Source organism: Panthera leo, chromosome B3 (assembly GCF_018350215.1).
Source record: "Panthera leo isolate Ple1 chromosome B3, P.leo_Ple1_pat1.1, whole genome shotgun sequence".
Taxonomy (NCBI): domain Eukaryota; kingdom Metazoa; phylum Chordata; class Mammalia; order Carnivora; family Felidae; genus Panthera; species Panthera leo.
The window spans coordinates 146525004-146544898 of record NC_056684.1 but is presented as its reverse complement, the minus strand read 5'-3'; the positions used below and the strand labels follow the sequence as shown (position 1 = coordinate 146544898).

At 40.5% G+C, this 19895-nt stretch overlaps 1 gene segment (V, D, J or C); it reads left to right on the top strand.

Annotated features, from left to right (window-relative positions):
• Positions 1-1199: 1199 nt before the first annotated feature.
• On the top strand, positions 1200-19732 carry LOC122222688. The segment is given in 2 exon segments: positions 1200-1582; positions 19688-19732. Coding segments are annotated over 2 exon segments (414 nt in total).
• Positions 19733-19895: the final 163 nt, after the last annotated feature.

Here is a 19895-nt window from a genome sequence, read left to right as displayed (position 1 = left end):
ACCAAGAAGGCTGTGCAAACAAGCCTTGTTAATTCCTCACTAATTGACTTGCCCAAACCCAAATCTCTGTCTTGTTAACTCTTCGCAAATCCATTTTTTTTTTCTAAAAGGCACAAGGGCCACCTACTTTCTTCATTCTCTGGGTGTCATATTATTAGGAAGCTTGTGCACATGCAAAATGAAATTTATTCTCTTCTGTAGATCTGTCTTATGTCAATTGAATCCTTAGACCATACAAAGAACACAGAAGCAAAGAAGGAAAAAGCTTGCTGCTCCTATAAGTTGCAGATGTACCCAAAAAATTAGGTAAGAAAATGAAATAAAGACATGCAAATCAGTAAGAAGAAAATTATTTGTTTGAGAATCACATGAACTTATAGTGAAATCTTAGAAACTCCATAAAAAAAGTATTAGAACTAATAAACTCAGGAAAAGTTCAGGGTACAAATCAACATACAAAAATATGTTGTATTTCCACACACCTAAAACATAGTATATGAAAAAACTAACAAAATCACACAATTGAAAATGGCACAAAATGGAGCATCTGTGTGGCTCAATCCGTTAAGTGCCTACTGTTGATTTTGGCTCAGGTCATGATCTCCTGGTTCCTGAGTTTAATTCTAAGGCAGGGTCTGCAATGATTGTGCAGAGCCTGCTTGGGATTCTCTGTCCCCTTCTCTCTCTCTCTGATCTCTCTCTCCTTCCCTCTATCTGTCACACAAAAATAAACACACATTAAAATATATGGCACAAAATAAAGTATTTAGGATTAAATTTCACTAAAAAGTAAAATAGCATACCAAACATGACGTGCTGGGAGAAAGACATGTAAAATGGCAAACACAGAGGAAAAGATCACTGTGTTCACAGATTAGAATTATTTATACTGTCACAGTCACTTCTGCAAGAAGTGATCTAGAAGTGCCTCTCAAACACTGGTTTTAAATTTGAAACAAATCTAAGTCTGGAGCCTGATATATAGTCAGAGGATATGCAAATAGGGCCCTCCCTGTGCTGATTAAACCAGTCCAGCTCCAACCCTGCAGCTGGGAGAGGAGCCCCAGCCCCGGGAGTCCCAGGTGTTCCCATTCTGTGATCAGCACAGAACACACACACCTCACCATGGAGTTTGTGCTGGGCTGGGTTTTCCTGGTTGCTCTTTTAAAAGGTAATTCACGGTGAAAGGGAGACATTGAGTATGTGAGTGGACATGACTGAGAAAGAGTGGATGTGTGACAGTTTCCTGACCAAGATGTTTGTGTCTGCAGGTGTCCAGTGTGACGAGCAGCTGGTGGAGTCTGGGGGAGACCTGGTGAAGCCTGGGGGGTCCCTGAGACTCACCTGTGTGGCCTCTGGATTCACCTTCAGTAGCTACTACATGCACTGGGTCCGCCAGGCTCCAGGGAAGGGGCTGCAGTGGGTCGCACGCATTTATACTGATGGAAGTAGCACAGGCTACGCAGACTCCGTGAAGGGCCGATTCACCATCTCCATAGACAAGGCCAAGAACACGCTGTATCTGCAGATGAACAGCCTCAAGACCGAGGACACGGCCACATATTACTGTGCAAGTGACACGGTGAGGGGACCTCACTGGGAGCCCAGACACAAACCTCCCTGCAGGAGGGGATCAGCACCACCAGGGGGCGCACACTAGGCACAATTCTGCTTTGTGTTCCCATGAGCAGGTGCAGATGGAGGTTACAGGCAGGTTTCCTGTCAGGGTCTGGGGTTTCCTCTCAACACAGCAGTTCCTGGACACAGGATTCTGTGCTTACCTATTAACTTTCTGAATTAGCAACTGTGTTGTCAAAGGAAAACTGCACTAACACCACAAAGACACAGTTGTTTGCATAGCTTACTCCTGTCCCTCAACATGAGTGAATTACAGATTTCCTGAGGCACAACAGCTGAACCTTAAAGCAGTCCTAGATGAACTCCAAGCCCCTAATGTTCATGCAACTGCCCTTCTGGGATAACCAGCTCCAGCCACAGCACAGAAAAACCCTCTCCCAGAGGATCGGTGGGGTCCCTATAATACTGAGTTCATACAGTTTGGACTTTTGAAACCCAGCTAGAGCTCCTGATATAAAATATAAGAGCTCTGTGCCACCAGGTGGGCCAATGGCTTGGACACAGACAGGGTGAAGGCAGGGTTCTGACTGGGACCAACGAGTACAGATTTTTCTCTCTGTGGGAGGGCTTCCTGAACAGGGGCGGCTGGGAACTCCAACTGCAGGGACTAGAGGGGTTGCTGATGCCAATATTTCCCCCCGCCAATCAGCATGGACAGAGTTCAGTGAGCAGCACAGCACCCCCCAGTAGAAGCTGAGCCACTGACACCAAGATCCACCCCCCTTGTCTTACTCAGATGCTTCCTTACTAGGAAAAGACTGCCTGGAACCCAGACCAGCACCACGCCCCTCCCTCCAAAGACCACCATATACCCCCACAGGCACCAAGTCTACTGACCATATAGTGAGGCAAAGCTTCACTTCTAGGGGAGATAGGAATTAGCCTCTTTTAACAGTCAGAACAAACTCACTTAGTTAAAACACAACACTGGACAAAGTTGAAAAACTCCCTACTGGAGGCAAGGAGAAACCTGCAGAGGACTGACTTGAGGGACACAGCAGCCAATACATGACAGCACAGTGCACACAGCACATGCAAGAAATGCTTCCAGAATATCAGGTCCTCAACAGTATGTAAACACTTCTCATGAAGACACTACTCTAGAAGCAGAAAACATAACAGGATTTTCCGAAAAACTTAAGAAAGCAGAGACAGACATACAGACTGATGGAGGAATGCATTCCAAAAGAATAAACGATAAAAGGTCATTGTAAGGGATATAATTAAAACACATATAACAAATATGCCTCAAACAGAATTTTTAAAAACTATAATAAGTAAAAAGAATTTTTAAAAACTATCATACGGACACTAGCTGTGCTTCAAGAAAGCAAACAAGACAGGAGGATACCCTGTCTACATATAGAAAAGACCTAAAAACTTGTCAGTCTGAAACGTTACAAATGCTATAAACGGGATGTGAAACTGATTGTATATAATGACCTCAGGTGGAAAGAAGCAGATGAGTGAGTAAGTGACATAGAAGATAAAATTATGGGGGAAATGAAGCAGGAAAGAAGAGGAAAACTAAATATTGCATCTCAAACGTATACTTCGGGAACTCAGCAACTCCATAAAGTGAAATAAAATTCTTTTCAAAGGAGTCCCTGAGAAATTGTGGTTTATATACACAAAGGAGTACTACGTGGCAATGAGAAAGAATGAAATATGGCCCTTTGTAGCAACATGGATGGAACTGGAGAGTGTTATGCTAAGTGAAATAAGCCATACAGAAAAAGACAGATACCATATGTTTCACTCTTATGTGGATCCTGAAAAACTTAACAGAAACCCATGGGGGAGGGGAAGGAAAAAAAAGGAGGTGAGAGTGGGAGAGAGCCAAAGTGTAAGAGACTCTTAAAAACAGAACACACTGAGGGTTGATGGGGGGTGGGAGGGAGGGGAGGGTGGGTGATGGGTATTGAGGAGGGCACCTTTTGGGATGAGCACTGGGTGTTGTATGGAAACCAATCTGACAATAAACTTCATATATTGAAAAAAAAAAGGAGTCCCTGAGCAAAACGAGAGGGAGAAAAAAAAAGGAAAAGTTTTATCTGAGTGCATTATAGTGGAAAATGTCCACAAACTGGGGAAAGAAACAGTCGTCCACATCTATGAGTCACAGAGAACTCCCATTAAAATAAAAAAAAGCAGGCAACAGAGAGACATATAACAGTAAAATTAGCAAAATACACATGGAAAGAAAAACACTAAAAGCAGCAAGTCAAAAGAAGTCGCTAACTAAAAAGGGAAGACATAAAAGATTATGGCAGATGTCTCCACAGAAACCTGCAGGCAAGAAAGGAGTGGCATGATATCCTCAACATGCCCAATTAAAAAATATGCAGCCAAGAATCCTTACCCATCAAGGCTGTCATTCAGATACAAGGAGAGAGAGAATTTCCCAAACAAAAACCAAAGGAGTTCGTGGCATCTAAACCAACCTTTTGAGAAATATTAAATGGGACTCTTTGAGTGGGTAAGGAAGACTAAAAGAAACAAAGACTAGAAATAAGCAGAGAAAATCTCCATAAATAGTGACTTGAGAGGTAACACAATGGCACTAAGTTTATATCTATCAATAACCACTGTGAATGTAAAAGGGCAACATCCTCCAATCAAAAGGCATAGGAAAACAGAATGGATAAAAAAATACAAGACCTTCTATACACTGCATACAATAGACTCGTCTTCAACCCAAACACCTGTAGATTGAAAGTGAGGGGAGGGATAGCAATTTATCATGCTAACGGACGTCGAAAGAAGGTTGTAGTACCATACACGTATGACACTAACAAGATTTTAACCAAAATCTGTTACAAGAGATGAGGAAGGCAGTATATCGTCATAAACTGGTCTATCCAATGAGAAGATACAAAGCTTTCAATCTTTATATGCTAAAATTGTAACCACTGATATATATAAATCAGTTAATAAGAAACATAAAGAAACTAATTGATAATAATACAATAATAATAATAATAATAATAGAGAACTTTAACGCTCCACTTACAACAATGGACACATCATCTAAGCTGAAAATCAATAAGGAAACAATGGCTAAGGAAGACACACTGGACCAAATGGACTTAACAGATATATTCAGAACATTCCATTCTAAACAGCAGAATACACATTCCTTTTGAGTGCACATAGATCATTCCCCAGAACAGATCACATACTATGTCACAAATCAGCCCTCTACAAGTACAAAAAGATTGACATAATACCAAGCATATTTTCAGACCAGGACACTATGAAACTTGAAGTCAACCACAAGAAACCTTTGGCAACACCACTAATACATGAAGTTAAAGACTGTAGTAAAGATTGTATGAGATTTTCAGGAAATTAAGGAAACAGTAAAAAATACATGGAAGCAAATGAAAATGGAAACATACCAGTGCCAAACCATCTGGATGCAGCAAAACTGGTTGGAAGAGGGAAATATATAGCAATACAGGCCAAACTCAAGAAAGAAGAAAAATCTCAAACACACAACCATGTTACACCTAAACAAGCTAGGAAATGAACAGAAAATGAACGCCGAAGCCAGCAGGAGAAGGTAAATAAAGAGCACTAGACCAGAAATAAATGATAAAGAAACAAACAAAAACAGTAGAACAGATCAATGAAACTATAAGCTAGGTTTTGGAAGCGTAACTAAAAATGATAAACCGAGGCCATACTTAGCAAAAACAAAAGAGAAAGGACTAAGTAAATTTTTTTTAATATGAAATTTATTTTCAAATTTGTTTCCATACAACACCCAGTGCTCATCCCAACAGGTGCCCTCCTCAGTGGCCATCACCCACCCTCCCCTCGTCCCACCCCCCATATACCCTCAGTTTGTTCTCAGTCTTGAGGAGTCTCTTCTGTTTTGGCTCCCTCCCTCTCCAACCATTATTTGCCTTCCCCACCCCCATGGTCGTCTGTTAAGTTTCTCAGGATCCACATAGAAGTGAAAACATATGTCCTTATCTGTATGACTTATTTCACGTAGCATAACACTCTCCAGTTCCATCCATGTTGCTACAAAAGGCCATATTTCATTCTTTCTCATTGCCACGTAGTATTCCATTGTGTATATAAACCACAATTTCTTTATCCATTTGTCAGTTGATGGACATTTAGGCTCTTTCCATAATTTAGCTATTGTTGAGAGTGCTGCTATAAACGTTGGGGGACAAGTGCCCCTATGCATCAGCACTCCTGTACCCCTTCGGTACATTCCTAGCAGTGCTACTGCTGGGTCATAGGGTAGGTCTATTTTTAATTTTTTGAGGAACCTCCACACTGTTTTCCAGAGAGGCTGCACCAGTTTGCATTCCCACCAACAGTGCAAGAGGGTTCCCGTTTCTCCACATCCTCTCCAGCATCTATAGTCTCCTGTTTTGTTCATTTTGACCACTTTGACTGGCATGAGGTGCTATCTGAGTGTGGTTTTGATTTGTATTTCCCTGATGAGGAGCGACTTTGAGCATCTTTTCATGTGCCTGATGCCCATCTGGATGTCTTCTTTAGAGAAGTGTCTATTCATGTTTTCTGCCCATTTCTTCACTGGATTATTTGTTTTTCAGGTGGGGAGTTTGGTGAGCTCTTTATACATTTTGGATACTAGCCCTTTGTCCAATAAGTCTCTTGCAAATATCTTTTCCCATTCCATTGGTTTCCTTTTAGTTTTGTTGATTGTTTACTTTGTGGTGCAGAAGCTTTTTATCTTCATGAGGTCCCAATAGTTCCTTTTTGCTTTTAATTCCCTTGCCTTTGGGGTTGGGTCAAGTAAGAAATTGCTGCAGCTGAGGTCAGAGTTTTTCCCTGCTTTCTCCTCTAGGAGAAAGTCTGAGTCTCCTGTCTCAGACTCAGGTTCTTTATCCATTGTTAGTTTGTTTTTGTGAATGGTGTAAGAAAGTGGTCTAGTTTCATCCTTATGCATGTTGCTGCTCAGTTCTCCCAGCATCATTTGTTAAAGAGACTCTCTTTTTTTTCCATTGGATATTGTATCCTGCTTTGTCAAAGATTAGTTCGCAGGTCTAGATTAGTTTTGTGGGTCTATCTTTGGGGTTTCTATTCTATTCCATTGGTCTATGTGTCTCTTTTTGTGCCAATACCATGCTGTCTTGATGATTATAGCTTTGTGGTAGAGGGTAAAGTCTGGGATTGTGATACCCGCTTTGGTATTCTTCTTCAAAATTACTTTGGCTATTTGGGGCCTTTCGTGGTTCCATACAAATTTTAGGATTGCTGGTTCTACCTTCGAGAAGAATGCTGGTGCGGTTTTGATTGGGATTGCATTGAATGTGTAGATAGCTTTGGGTAGTATTGACATTTTAACAATATTTATTCTTCCAATCCATGAGCACGGAATGTTTTTCCATTTCTTTATATCTTCTTCAATTTCCTTCATAAACTTTCTATAGTTTTCAGCATACAGATCTTTTACATCTTTGGTTAGGTTTATTCCAAGGTATTTTATGATTCTTGGTGCAATTGTGAATGGGGTCAGTTTCTTTATTTGTCTTTCTGTTGCTTCATTATTAGTGTATGAGAATGCAACTGATTTCTGTACACTGATTTTGTATCCTGAGATTTTACTGAACTCATGTATCAGTTCTAGCAGACTTTTGGTGGAGTCATCAGGTTTTCCATATATAATATCATGTCATCTGCAAAATGCGAAACCTTAACTCCATCTTTGCCAATTTTGATGCCTTGATTTTCTTTTCTTGTCTGGTTGCTGATGCTAGAACTTCCAACACTATGTTAAACAACAGCGGTGAGAGTGGACATCCCTGTCGTGTTGCTGATCTCAGGGAGAAAGCTCTCAGTTTTTCCCCATTGAGGATGATATCAGCTGTGGGATTTTCATAAATGCCTTTTATGATGCTTAAGTAGGTTCCTTCTATCCCGAGTGTCTTGAGGGTTTTTTTTTTAAGAAACGATGTTGAATTTAGTCAAATGCTCTTTCTACATCGATTGACAGGATCATATGGTTCTTATCTTTTCTTTTATTAATGTGATGTATCACATTGATTGATTTGCGAATGTTGAACCAGCACTACAGCCCAGTGATGAATCCCACTTGATCATGGTAAATAATTATTTTTATATGCTGTTGAATTCGATTTGCTAGTATCTTATTGAGAACTTTTGCATCCATATTCATCAGGGATATTGGCCTGTACTCTTTTTTTCCTGGGTCTCTGTCTGGTTTAGGAATCAAAGTAATGCTGATTTCATAGAATGAGTCTGGAAGTTTTCCTTCCCTTTCTATTTTTTGGAATAGATTGAGAAGGATAGGTATTATCTCTGCTTTAATGTCTGGTAGAATTCCCCTGGGAAGCCATCTGGTCCTGAACTCTTATTTGTTGGGAGATTTTTGATAACTGATTCAGTTTCTTCGCTGGTTTTGGGTCTGTTCAAGCTTTCTATTTTTTCCTGTTTGAGTTTTGGAAGTGTGTGGCTGCTTAGGAATTTGTCCATTTCTTCCAGGTTGTCCAGTTTGTTGGCATATAATTTTTCATAGTATTCCCTGATAATTGCTTGTGTTTCTGAGGGAGTGGTTGTAATAATTCCATTTTCATTCATGATTTTATCTATTTGGGTCATCTCCCTTTCTTTTAGAGAAGACTGGCTCCAGGTGTATCAATTTTGTTTATTTTTTCAAAAAAAAAAAACAACTCTTGGTTTCATTGATTAGCTCTACAGATTTTTTAGATTCTGTATTGTTTATTTCTGCTCTGATCTTTATTATTTCTCTCCTTCTGCTGGGTTTGGGGTGTCTTTGCTGTTCTGCTTCTTTTCCTTTAGATGTGCTGTTAGATTTTGTATTTGGGATTTTTCTTGTTTCTTGAGATAGGCCTGGATTGCAATGTATTTTCCTCTCAGGACTGCCCTTGCTGCATCCCAAAGCGTTTGGTTTGTTGAATTTTCATTTTCATTTGTTTCCATATATTTTTAAATTTCTTCTCTAATTGCCTGGTTGATCCATTCATTCTTTAGTAGGGTGTTCTTTAACCTCCATGCTTTTGGAGGCTTTCCAGACTTTTTCTTGTGGTTGATTTCAAGTTTCATTTCATCACATTGTGGTCTGAAAGTATGCATGGTATGATCTCAATTCTTGTATACTTATGAAGGGCTCTTTTATGACCCAGTATATGATCTATCTTGGAGAAGGCTCCATGTGCACTCAAGAAGAAGGTATATTCCGTTGCTTTGGGGTGCAGAGTTCTACATATATCTGTCAAGTCCATCTGATCCAGTGTATCGTTCAGGGCCCTTGTTTCTTCATTGATCCTGTGTCTAGATCATCTATGCTCTGTTGTAAGTGGAGTATTAAAGTCCCCTGCAATTACCACATTCTTATCAATAAGGTTGCTTATGTTTGTGATTGTTTTATATATTTGGGGGCTCCCATATTTGGTTCATAGACATTTATAATTGTTAGCTCTTCCTGATGGATAGACCCTGTAATTATTATATAATGCCCTTCTTCATCTCTTGTTACAGCCTTTAAAGTCTAGTTTGTCTGTTATAAGTGTGGCTACTACAGCTTTCTTTTGACTTCCAATAGCATGATAGTTGGTTCTCTATCCCCTCACTTTCAATCTGAAGGTATCCTCAGGTATAAAATGAGTCTACTGTAGACAGCAAATAGATGGGTCTTGTTTTTTTATCCATTCTGATACCCTATGTCTTTTGGTTGGAGCATTTAGTCCATTTACATTCAGTGTTATTAAAGAAAGATATAGGTTTAGAGTCATTGTGATATCTGTAGGTTTCATACTTGTAGTGATGTCTCTGGTACTTTGTCTCACATGATCCCCCCTAGGATCTCTTTAGAGCTGGTTTAGTGGTGATGAATTCCTTCAGTTTTTCTTTGTTTGGGAAGACCTCTTTCTCTTCTTCTATTCTACATGACAGACTTGCTGGATAAAGGATTCTCAGCTGCATTATTTTTCTGTTCATCACACTGAAGATTTCTTGCCATTCCTTTCTGGCCTGCCACGTTGCAGTAGAGAGATCCGTCACTAGTCTTTTGGTCTCCCTTTATATGTTAGAGCATGTTTATCTCTAGCTGCTTTCAGAATCCTCTCTTTATCCTTGTATTTTTCCAGTTTCACTATGATATGTCATGAAGAAGATCGATTCAAGTTACATCTGAAGGGAGCTCCCTGTGCCTCTTGGATTTCAATGCCTTTTTCCTTCCCCACATAAAGGAAGTTCTCAGCTATAATTCCTTCAAGTACACCTTCAGCACCTTTGCCTCTTCCTCCTCTAGAATCCCAATTATGCATATATTATTTCATTTAATTATGTCACATAGTTCTCTAAGTCTCCCCTCATACTCCTGGATTTTTTGATCTCTCTTTTTCAGCTTCTTCTTTGTCTATAATTTTTTCTTCTAATTCACCTATTCTCTCCTCTGCCTCTTCAATCTGAGCTGTGGTCGCCTCCATTTTGTTTTGCAGCTCATTTATAGCATTTTTAGCTCCTCCTGACTGTTTCTTAGTCCCTTGATCTCTGTATTAGTAGATTCTCTGCTGTCCTCTATACTTTTTTCAAGACCAGCGATATTAATTTTATGACTATTATTTTAAATTCATTTTCTACTATACTGCTTAAATTGTTTTTGATCAGTTCATTAGTTGTCGCTATTTCCTATAGTTTCTTATGGGTAGAAGTCTTCCGATTCATCATTTTGGAGAGTCCCTGGAGTGGCGTGGAACTGCAGGGTTCTTCCCCTGTGCTGTCTGGAGTAACTTCCATTGGTGGGCGGGGCTGCAGTCAGACCGGATATCTGCCCCCAGCCCACCGCTGGGGCCACAGTCAGACTACTGTGTACCTTATCTTCCCCTTTCCCAGGGGCAGGACTCACTGTGGAGTGGTGTGGCCTCTGGGCTACTTGCACACTTCCAGGCTTGGGCGCTGCTTTGATGGGATCTGCCATATTAGCCTGGATGGATCCACAAGATGCACAGGGGCGGGAGGGGCAGGTTCAGCTCGCTTTTCCTTTGGTGGTCCACTTCAGGAGGAGCCCTGTGGCACTGGGAGGGAGGCAGACCCATTGGAGGGATGGATCCGCAGAAGCACAGCGTTGGGTATTTGTGCGGTGCAAGCAAGTTCGTGCCAGGAACTGGTTCCCTTTGGGATTTTGGCTGGGGGATGGGCAAGGGAAATGGCTCTTCCCTGTGCCTTTGTTCCCCGCCAAGCTGAGCTCTATCCTGTGGGGCTCAACAACTCTCTCTCCCATTGTCCTTTAGCCCTCCCGCTCTCTGAGCAGCGCGGTTGAATTATAACATTCCAGATGTTAATTCCCACTGGCTGTCAGAACACACTCCATCCAGCCCCTCTGCTTTTGCAAGCCAGATTCGGGGGCTCTGCCTTGCTGGGTGGGCTGGCTGCACCTCCACTGCCTTTTTCCCTCCACCCAGTCCATGTAGCGTGGACCGCCTCTCCAACCTTCCTATCCACTTCTGTGGGCCTCTCGTCTATGCTTGGCTCCAGAGAGTCCATTCTGCTAGTCTTCTGGTGGTTTCCTGGGTAAATTAGGCAGATGTGAGTGGAATCTAAGTGATCAGCAGGACCCAGTGAGCCAAACGTCCTCCTACACGGCCATCTTCCTCCAGGACTAAGTAAATATAATCACAAATTTGAGAGGAGAGATCACAACTAACACCAGAGAAATACAATTATAAAAAAATATTTTGGAATTTATATGCCAAAAAATTGGTCAGTCTGAAAGACATGGATAAATTACCAGAATGATATAAACTAACTAAACTTAAATGTGAAGAAATAGGAAACCTGAACAGACTGAAAGGAGAAAATAAATTGAATCAGTAATCAAAAACCTACTGACACACAAAGTCGAGGGCATCATGGCTTCACAGGTGAATTCTACCGGATAATTAGAGTGTAAATATTCTATTTAAGTAGAATAGAATATTCTAGTCTTCTCAAACTATTCCAAATAATAGAAACGGAAAGAAAACTTCCAAACTCATTCTATAAGGTCAGTATGACCATGGTTCCAAACCAGATTAAACCCCACTAAAAACGAGACTTACAGGCCGTTAGCCCTAATGAGCATGGATGCAACAATTCTCAAGAAAATACTTTCCAATCGAATCCAACAATACATTAAAATATCACTTACCATGATAGGGTGGGATTTACTCCTTGGCTGTAAGGGTGGTTCAATATTCACAAATAAATCACTGTAATACATCACAGTAATAAGAGAAAGGATAACAACTAGATGACCCTCTCAATCGAGGCAAAAATAATAATAACTTTTGACAAAGTTAAACATCCTTTCTTGATAAAAACCCTCAACAAGGGATAGAGGAAAAATACCTCGACACCATAAAGTCCATATATGAAAACCCCACAGCTAATATCCTCACTGGGAAAACAAATTTCCTCTAATGTCACGAACACAAGAATGCCCACTCTCATAATTCTACCTAACATATTCCTGGAAGCTTTATCCACACAAACAGACAACAAAAAGAAACAAGGACATTCAAATTGGAAAGGAAGAAGTCAAACTTCCACTCTTCACAGATGACATGACACTCTACATAGAAAACCCAAGACTCCACCAAAACATTGCAAGAACTGATACACCAATTCAGCAAAGTCACAAGATAAAAAATCAACATACAGAATTCTATTGCATTTCTATACAGCAATCGTGAAGAAACAGAAAGACAAATCAAAAAAAAAAAAGAAAGAAAGAAAAAGAAATCCATCCCGTTTACTATTGTACGAAAAATAATAGGATACCTAAAGAGTTCAAAGATCTATACTCTGAAAACTATATAACATGATGAAAGAAACTGAGGATGACAGAAAGAAATGGAAACACAGTCAATGTTAAGGATTGAAGGAGCAAATATTATTGACATGTCTATGCTACACAAAGAAACAGGAGACTTCGTGATTGAAGACTTCATGCTATATTACAAAGCTGTAGTCATCAAGACAGTATGCTACAAGCACAAAAGAGACACACAGGTCAATAGAACAGAAAGGTTAACCCAGATATGGACTCTCAAATGTATGGTCCCCTCATCTTGGCTGAAACAGGAAAGAGTATGTAATGGAAAAAAGACAATTTTGTCAACAAATGGTGTTGGGCACACCAGACCAGAAGATGCAGAAGAATGAAACCGAGTCACTTTCTTACCCCATACACAAAAATAAATTCAAAATGGGTGAAAGACCTAAACGTGAGACAAGAGACCATCGAAATCCTAGAGGAGAACTCAGGCAGCAAATTCTTTGACACTGGACATCGCCACTTCTTAGTAGACACATCTCAGAAGGCAAAGGAAACAATAGCAAACATTAAAAACGGGGGCTCCATCAAAATAAAAAGCTTCTGCGCTAAAGAAACAAACAACTATACTAAAAGGCAACCTACAGAATTGAAAAAGGTATTTGCAAATGACAAATCTCATAAAGGCTTACTATCCAAAATCTATAAATAATGTATCAAACTCAACACCAAAAATACAACTAATCCAGTGAAGAAATGGGCAGAAGACATGACTAGACACTTTTCCAAACAAAGCATCCAGATGGCTAACCAACACACAAAAAGATGCTCAACATCACTCACCATCAGGGAAATACAAATGAAAACTACAATGAGAAACAACCTCAAACTGTCAGAAAGTCTTAAACTAACAACTAGGAAACAAGACATATTGATGAGGCTGAGGAGAAAAGAAAACACTTTTATACTCTTGGTGAAAATGCATAGTGTGGCCATTCCAGAAAACAGTTCAAAATCTTAAAAATGAAACGACCTTACACTCCAGCAATTGATCTATGAGGTGTTCACCCAAAGAATACAGAAATTCTGATTTGAGGAGGTACATGCGCCCCAATGTTTACAGCAGCATTACCAATGAGAGCCAAAGTGAGGAAAGAGACCAAAAGTCCACCGAGTGATGAATGTGCTATATGTATAGACTAGAATATTACTCAGTCAGAAATAAGAATGACATCGTGCCATTTGCAAAGATGTTGATGTAGCTAGAGGGTATCATGCTAAGCGAAGTAAGTCAGTCAAAGAAAGGCAAACATCATATGATTTCCTCATATGGGGATTTTAAGAAACACAACGGAGGAACATAGGCAAAGGGAAAAAAGAGCAAGAAAAACATAAAAGACTCTAATGTTAGAGAACAAACTAAGGGTTGCTAGAGGCCAGGTGTGTGGGGGATGGGATAATGGGTGAGGGGGTTTAAGTAGGCCATGCGTTGTGATGGGTACTGGGTGTTAATGTAAGTGATGAATCAGTAAATTCTGCTAATGAAATTAATATCACCCAATATGTTAACTAACCAAAATTTAAACACAAATTTAATAATTAAAGTAGTAAAAAAAAAAAAAAAGGAAGGGAGAAATGTTGTCACAAATTTTCATGAACATGGAATCTAAGGTAGTGAGCCTAACTTCCTGAATTTACCCATTTTATCCCTAACTGGTCGTGGACATAAGTTAACATATGCATGAATTTTCACAGCAGTGCCAGGCGGGCTGGAACTCAAACTACAGCAACCCTTTCCAAATCCTATGTGCCCATATCTCATGGGCCGCTTGTCCAGACACCTGCACAAGAACCCAAGTTGGGCTTCAGCAGGGACCCACATCTGCAGAACTGGAAAGTCTGGAGAGATGACCCTTCCTGCCAGCCTGTAGGTTTCTTTCCCCAACCTTGTGTCTCAGCTCCCTTGTCTTCCTTTGCCTTTTCTTTTAAAAAGGACCATGTCCCCTGTTAGTGGTGTATGAAAGTGAGGGGCTATCTTTTCTATAAACATTCAATATGACAGATCACTTACATGGGAAACGAAAAACAACAACAACAAAAAAAAACCCAGCTATATGGTTCAGCCTGTCTTACACTCCTATCACCGAATGTGGCAGAGTACAAATAAACCTAAATATGCACTTAGTGAAACACTGTACAGCACGTTGGAAAAGCATTAGGGGATGAGGAGGCTGGAAGAATTCCACAAATTCAGATATGAACTCCCCTTTGAAGGAGAAAGAAAAATCATACCCCCAAACATGCAAGAGTAAAATAATTTTAGGAAATAGTTTCAGGAAATGACATAACATTGCAGTGTGTTCTATTCATGAAGTGTCTGACAGTGACAATGCATAATATGAATTTTCAGGGTTTTACATAGAATTGTGAAGGGAAAATCCTGTGTCAAGAACTAGGTTGTGTGCACAGAGCTCAATGGCTCCTGAGACATAGAGAAAGCCCAACACCTGGAAAGGTAAACGCGTTTTTTGACCCCAGGAGCACATCTATCATATGTGATGAGCAATCTGTCCAAAGAGATACACACAGAGTCTCTTACGAAATTTGAAGTTCAATTACAGCATGACAACAGAATTGACCATATAGTTATCAAAAAACCATGCCATGAAACTGAGTTACTGGAGTCCATAAACTGAAACAAAAAAACACTAAGTCACCAGAGACCACTTAGGGAACAATTCAACATTGAGAGAAACCAGAAAAAAAGGCTTTTATTTACATTGTAAATCAGGAAATAAGTCGGGAGCCTGGGTGATTCAGTCGCTGTAAGCATCTACTTCAGCTCAGGTCGTGATGTCACAGTTCAAGAATTTGAGCATCCTGTCAGGCTCTCTGCTGACAGCTCAGAGCCTGGAGCCTGCTTCAGATTCTGTGTCTCCCCTCTCTCTGCCTCTCCACCACTCACCTTCTGTCTCTCTCTCAAGTATAAACATTACAAAATAGATATTAGTCACAAGTAATCATCATGAAAACCAAAATTAAAGCTCAGAACACAAGACCCATAAGAAGAAATGGTATGATTACATTTTGTGAAAATCGGATGTTTTTTTCTGCCAATGAGGAAATAGCAGTAAGACAAGTTACATAGGAAGAGACAATATTCACAAATTGCATAACCACCAAGGACCTGCATCGTGAATATGCTAAGAACCCTCGACAGTCAATAGGAAGAAAGGAAACAACCCTCTATAAAACAAGCACAGCCTTGCGTAGTAAACATCCCATCCTAGAGGTTGTAGACACATTAGTAAGGACAGGAAAAGTCTCTTCACACCATCGATTGGCAAGGAAATTCTAATCAAGAATGCAATAGATGCCTTATGCACACACTCTGAGGGCTCAGGTATGAAGGGAACACTGGCAACACCATCCAGGTGAGCATCCAGCACTCTGGGGGCCTCAAACACTGCAGGTAGGAATAAAAAATGAACACCAGATCTGGAAAATCATTGGCTGTTACTCATGAAATTATACATGGATGACTTAACATGTAACCTGGAAATACCACTCCCGAGAATTTTCTCCAGAATGAAATCCCATGCTCTGAAAATAAATGGTGTGTACATATGTATAGTATCTTTCTTAGTGTTAGAAGCTAAGAATAAGTCAAAAGTCGGTCTAAATATAAAGGAATAAACCAAGTATAAAACTTCCATCAATGGGATGCTTTTCCACAGAAATGTGACACTACTGATGCAGACCTGAAACTAGGATAACCTCAAAGACATGATGTGAGGGAATGAAAGTAGTCTCAAAGACTACAGAGGTGGTGTGGCCTGAGACATTCACACAGCCAGCCTAGATGTGACAGCCTAGGCGACAGTGTTTCGTTAGACTTTATCACTTTCTGACCCACCCCCACATGATAAATTCCTCTGCTGCATGTTGAATGTTGTCCTATGTTCAACAATGCTCTGATGTATGGAGTCTCCACAGACTGAACCTCACCACCTCGGACTCCTCTGAATGGAGAGTTGCTGAGAACAGAATCTCAAATGTGTTCTGACAGCAGCTGTTCCCTCCACTGTCCCTGGCTCTTGCTCTCTCCTGCTGGTGAGCAGGAGTAGGTTAGGAATCCTCCACTGAAGCCATTTGTCTCCTGCACCTGACTCTCCCACAACATGAGGCCCAGGCCTTCCTCACACTCAGCTGGAAATGAACTCGGTTGTACCAGAACAGATTTTCACCTTGGTTTAGTGGATTGCGCCAGGTCCCCCTGCCCTGAGCAAAACTCTGAAGCTGCAGGTGGGGACAAAAGGAGGGATCAGTTTAGGGGTGGGTGGCACCTTCATTTCCTTGTGGCTTGCTTGTCCTGGTGGCATGAGACTCCTGCCATATAAGTCAGGTCTGGGGCGACCAGGCTCCCAGCATCCCTAGTGGACTGTGCCCAGGGCAAAGCCTCCATCCTGGAAGTGGGGCTGCATACAATGAGTCCCACATCTCGGTGGCACCTGCAGGGGCTTGGCGTCAACAGCAAACAGCTTGGGGTCACTGACATTCTGTCCCTCTGGAAAAGAGTCCTCTGAACAGGAGCTGGGCACCGGGAACCCTGTGTATTGGCTACAACAATCTGGCGTGGGGGTTGCAGCCAGACTCCGTGGCACACGCCTATAGTCCCAGGTACTTGCACTGGATTCTCCATTTGCTGAGGTGGGGTGGGGAAGGAAAGGAACATACCTTAGCTCAAAATTCTAGCTGTTCCTTTTGTCAGTATAGTTTTTGGAATAAATGATTCCTAGTGGGCTGTATGCCAACAAGGCCATTTGTAGACACTTAAAATACATTGATTTTTTTATTCAAATTCAAGTTAGTTAACATGCAATGCAATATTAGATTCATGTGTAACATATGGTGGTTCAAAATTCCCATACAACACCCAGTGCTCATTATGAGTGCACCCCTTCATCCCCATCACCTACTTCCCCAAACCCTCCATTCACCTTCCCTCTGGTAACCATCAGTTTGTTCTCTATACTTAAGAGTATAATTGGTGTGCTTACATGCTCCATGGGTTAAAGCCATGACTCTTGATTTGGGCACATGTCTTGAACTCATGGTTCCTGAGATCGAGCCACACATTGGTTCCTGTACTGACACCACAGAAAATGCTTGGGATTCTCCTTCCCTCTTCCTCTGCCCCTCCTCCCATTTTCTCTCAGAAAAAAAAAAACATTGTTAAAATGTTTATACTACCCAAAGCAATCTAGACATTCAATGCAAGTAATTCAAAGCAAATATCCCTCTCAACTAAGCCCAGAATTTTTCACAGAGCTAGAACCAATAATTCTAAACTTATAATGGTTGAGGCCCCTGGGTGGCTCAGTTGGTTAAGCGTCTGACTTCGGCTCAGGTTATGATCTCACAGTCCATGAGTTCGAGCTCCACATTTGGCTCTGTGCTGACAGCTCAGAGCCTGGAGTCTGCTTCAGATTCTGTGTCTCCCTCTCTCTCTGCCCCTCCCATGCTCATGCTCTCTCTCTCTCAAAAATAAATAAAAACACTTCAAAAATAAAATTATCATGGAACCACAAAAGACCCTGAATCTGCAAAGCAATCATGAAAAAGAAAAAAAACTGGAGGCATCACAATTCTGGATTTCAAGCTATATTACAATGCTATAGTCAGCAAGACAGTATAGTACCTGCATAAAAATACACACATAGATTAACGTAACAGATTGTAAAACCCAGAAACCGACCCATAACTATATGGTCAACTAATCTTCGACAAAGCAAGAAAGAGTATCAAATGGAAAAATGAGAGTCCCTTCAACAAGTGGTGTTGAGAAAACTGGACAGCAACATGGAATTGTAATGAAACTGGACCACTTTGTACAATACACACAAAAATAAATTCAAAATGGATGAAAGACCTAAATGTGAGACAGGAAACCATAAAAATCCTAGAGGAGGACACAGGCACCAACGTCTTTGACCTTGACCAGAGCAACTTCTTACTAAACATTGTCCCCAGAGGCACGGGAAACAACAGCAAAAATGAACTATTGGGATCTCATCAAGATAAACAGGTTCTACACAGCAAGGAAATAATCAACAAAACTAAAGGCAACTGACTAATGGGGGAAGATATTTGAAAATGACATATCAGATAAAGAGTTAGTATTCAAAATATATAAAGAACTTATCAAACTCAACACTCAAAAGAAAAAAAAACAAAAAAATCCATCATGGATAAAGAAGATGTGGTATATCAATACAATGGAGTATGACTCGGCTATCAAAATGAATGAAATCTTGCCATTTGCAACTATGTGGATGGAACGGGAGGGTATCATGCTAAGTGAAATGAGTCAGTCAGAGAAAGACAAAATCATATGACTTTACTCATATAAGGTCTTTAAGAGACAAAACAGATGAACATAAGGGAAGGAAAACAAAAATAATATAAAAACAGGGAGGGGGACAAAACAGAAGAGACTCATAAATACGGAGAACAAATTGAGGGTTGCTGGAGAGGTTGTGGGAGGAGGAATGGGCTAAATGGTAAGGGGCACTAAGGAATCAACTCATGAAATCATTGTTGCACTATTTGCTAACTAATTTGGATATAAATTAAAAAAAATAAAAAAAACAAACATGTTAATGAAAGAAAAAAAAGGAGAAGAAAATTACCTCCAGATGATCATGTCCACTATGAAAGCCGACATCTGACAGCATATTGAACAGAAAAATACGAAAACCATTCCTCCTACATCAAGATCAGACAATGATGATCACTCCCAACGTAAGTATTCAACATGATAACGTGAAGAATAAACATGCTGCCTCAAACCATATCAACGTGTCACATTGCTGATTTGGATGAAAGTCACATGAGAAACAGCCAGTCCAAGGACACTCAGACCATCCTTTGTCCCTTGACAGCACGAAATAAATCTCCCTTGGGAAAACTCCCTTACCTGTTCCAGGAGGGAAGAACTATCCTTAGCACCAGAATAAGGAACACAGGGACAAGAAGGCTGTGAAAACAAACCTAGTTACTTGTTGACTAATTAAATACCCCCAAACCCACACCTTTGCCTTAACTCTTGCCAAATCCAATGTTTTGTTGTCTGAAAGTCACAAGTGCCACCTGCTTTGTACATTCTCTGGGTGTCATATCATTAGGAAGGCCATGCACTTGCAAAATGAAATTTATCCTCCCCTTGAGATCCGTCTTATGTCAATTGAATCCTTACACCAGGTAAAACCCCAGAAGAAGGGAAAAGCATTCTTCTCCTACAACTGAAAGAATTACTCACAAACTTTGGCAATAAAAAGAAATAAAAGACATTTAAAACAGTGAGAAGGAAGAAAAATTACCTGTTTGCAGATGACATGATCTTAAACATAACAAAAGCCTAGAGATACCACAAAAAATATTAGAACCAGTTTTTAAAAATGAGGACAAG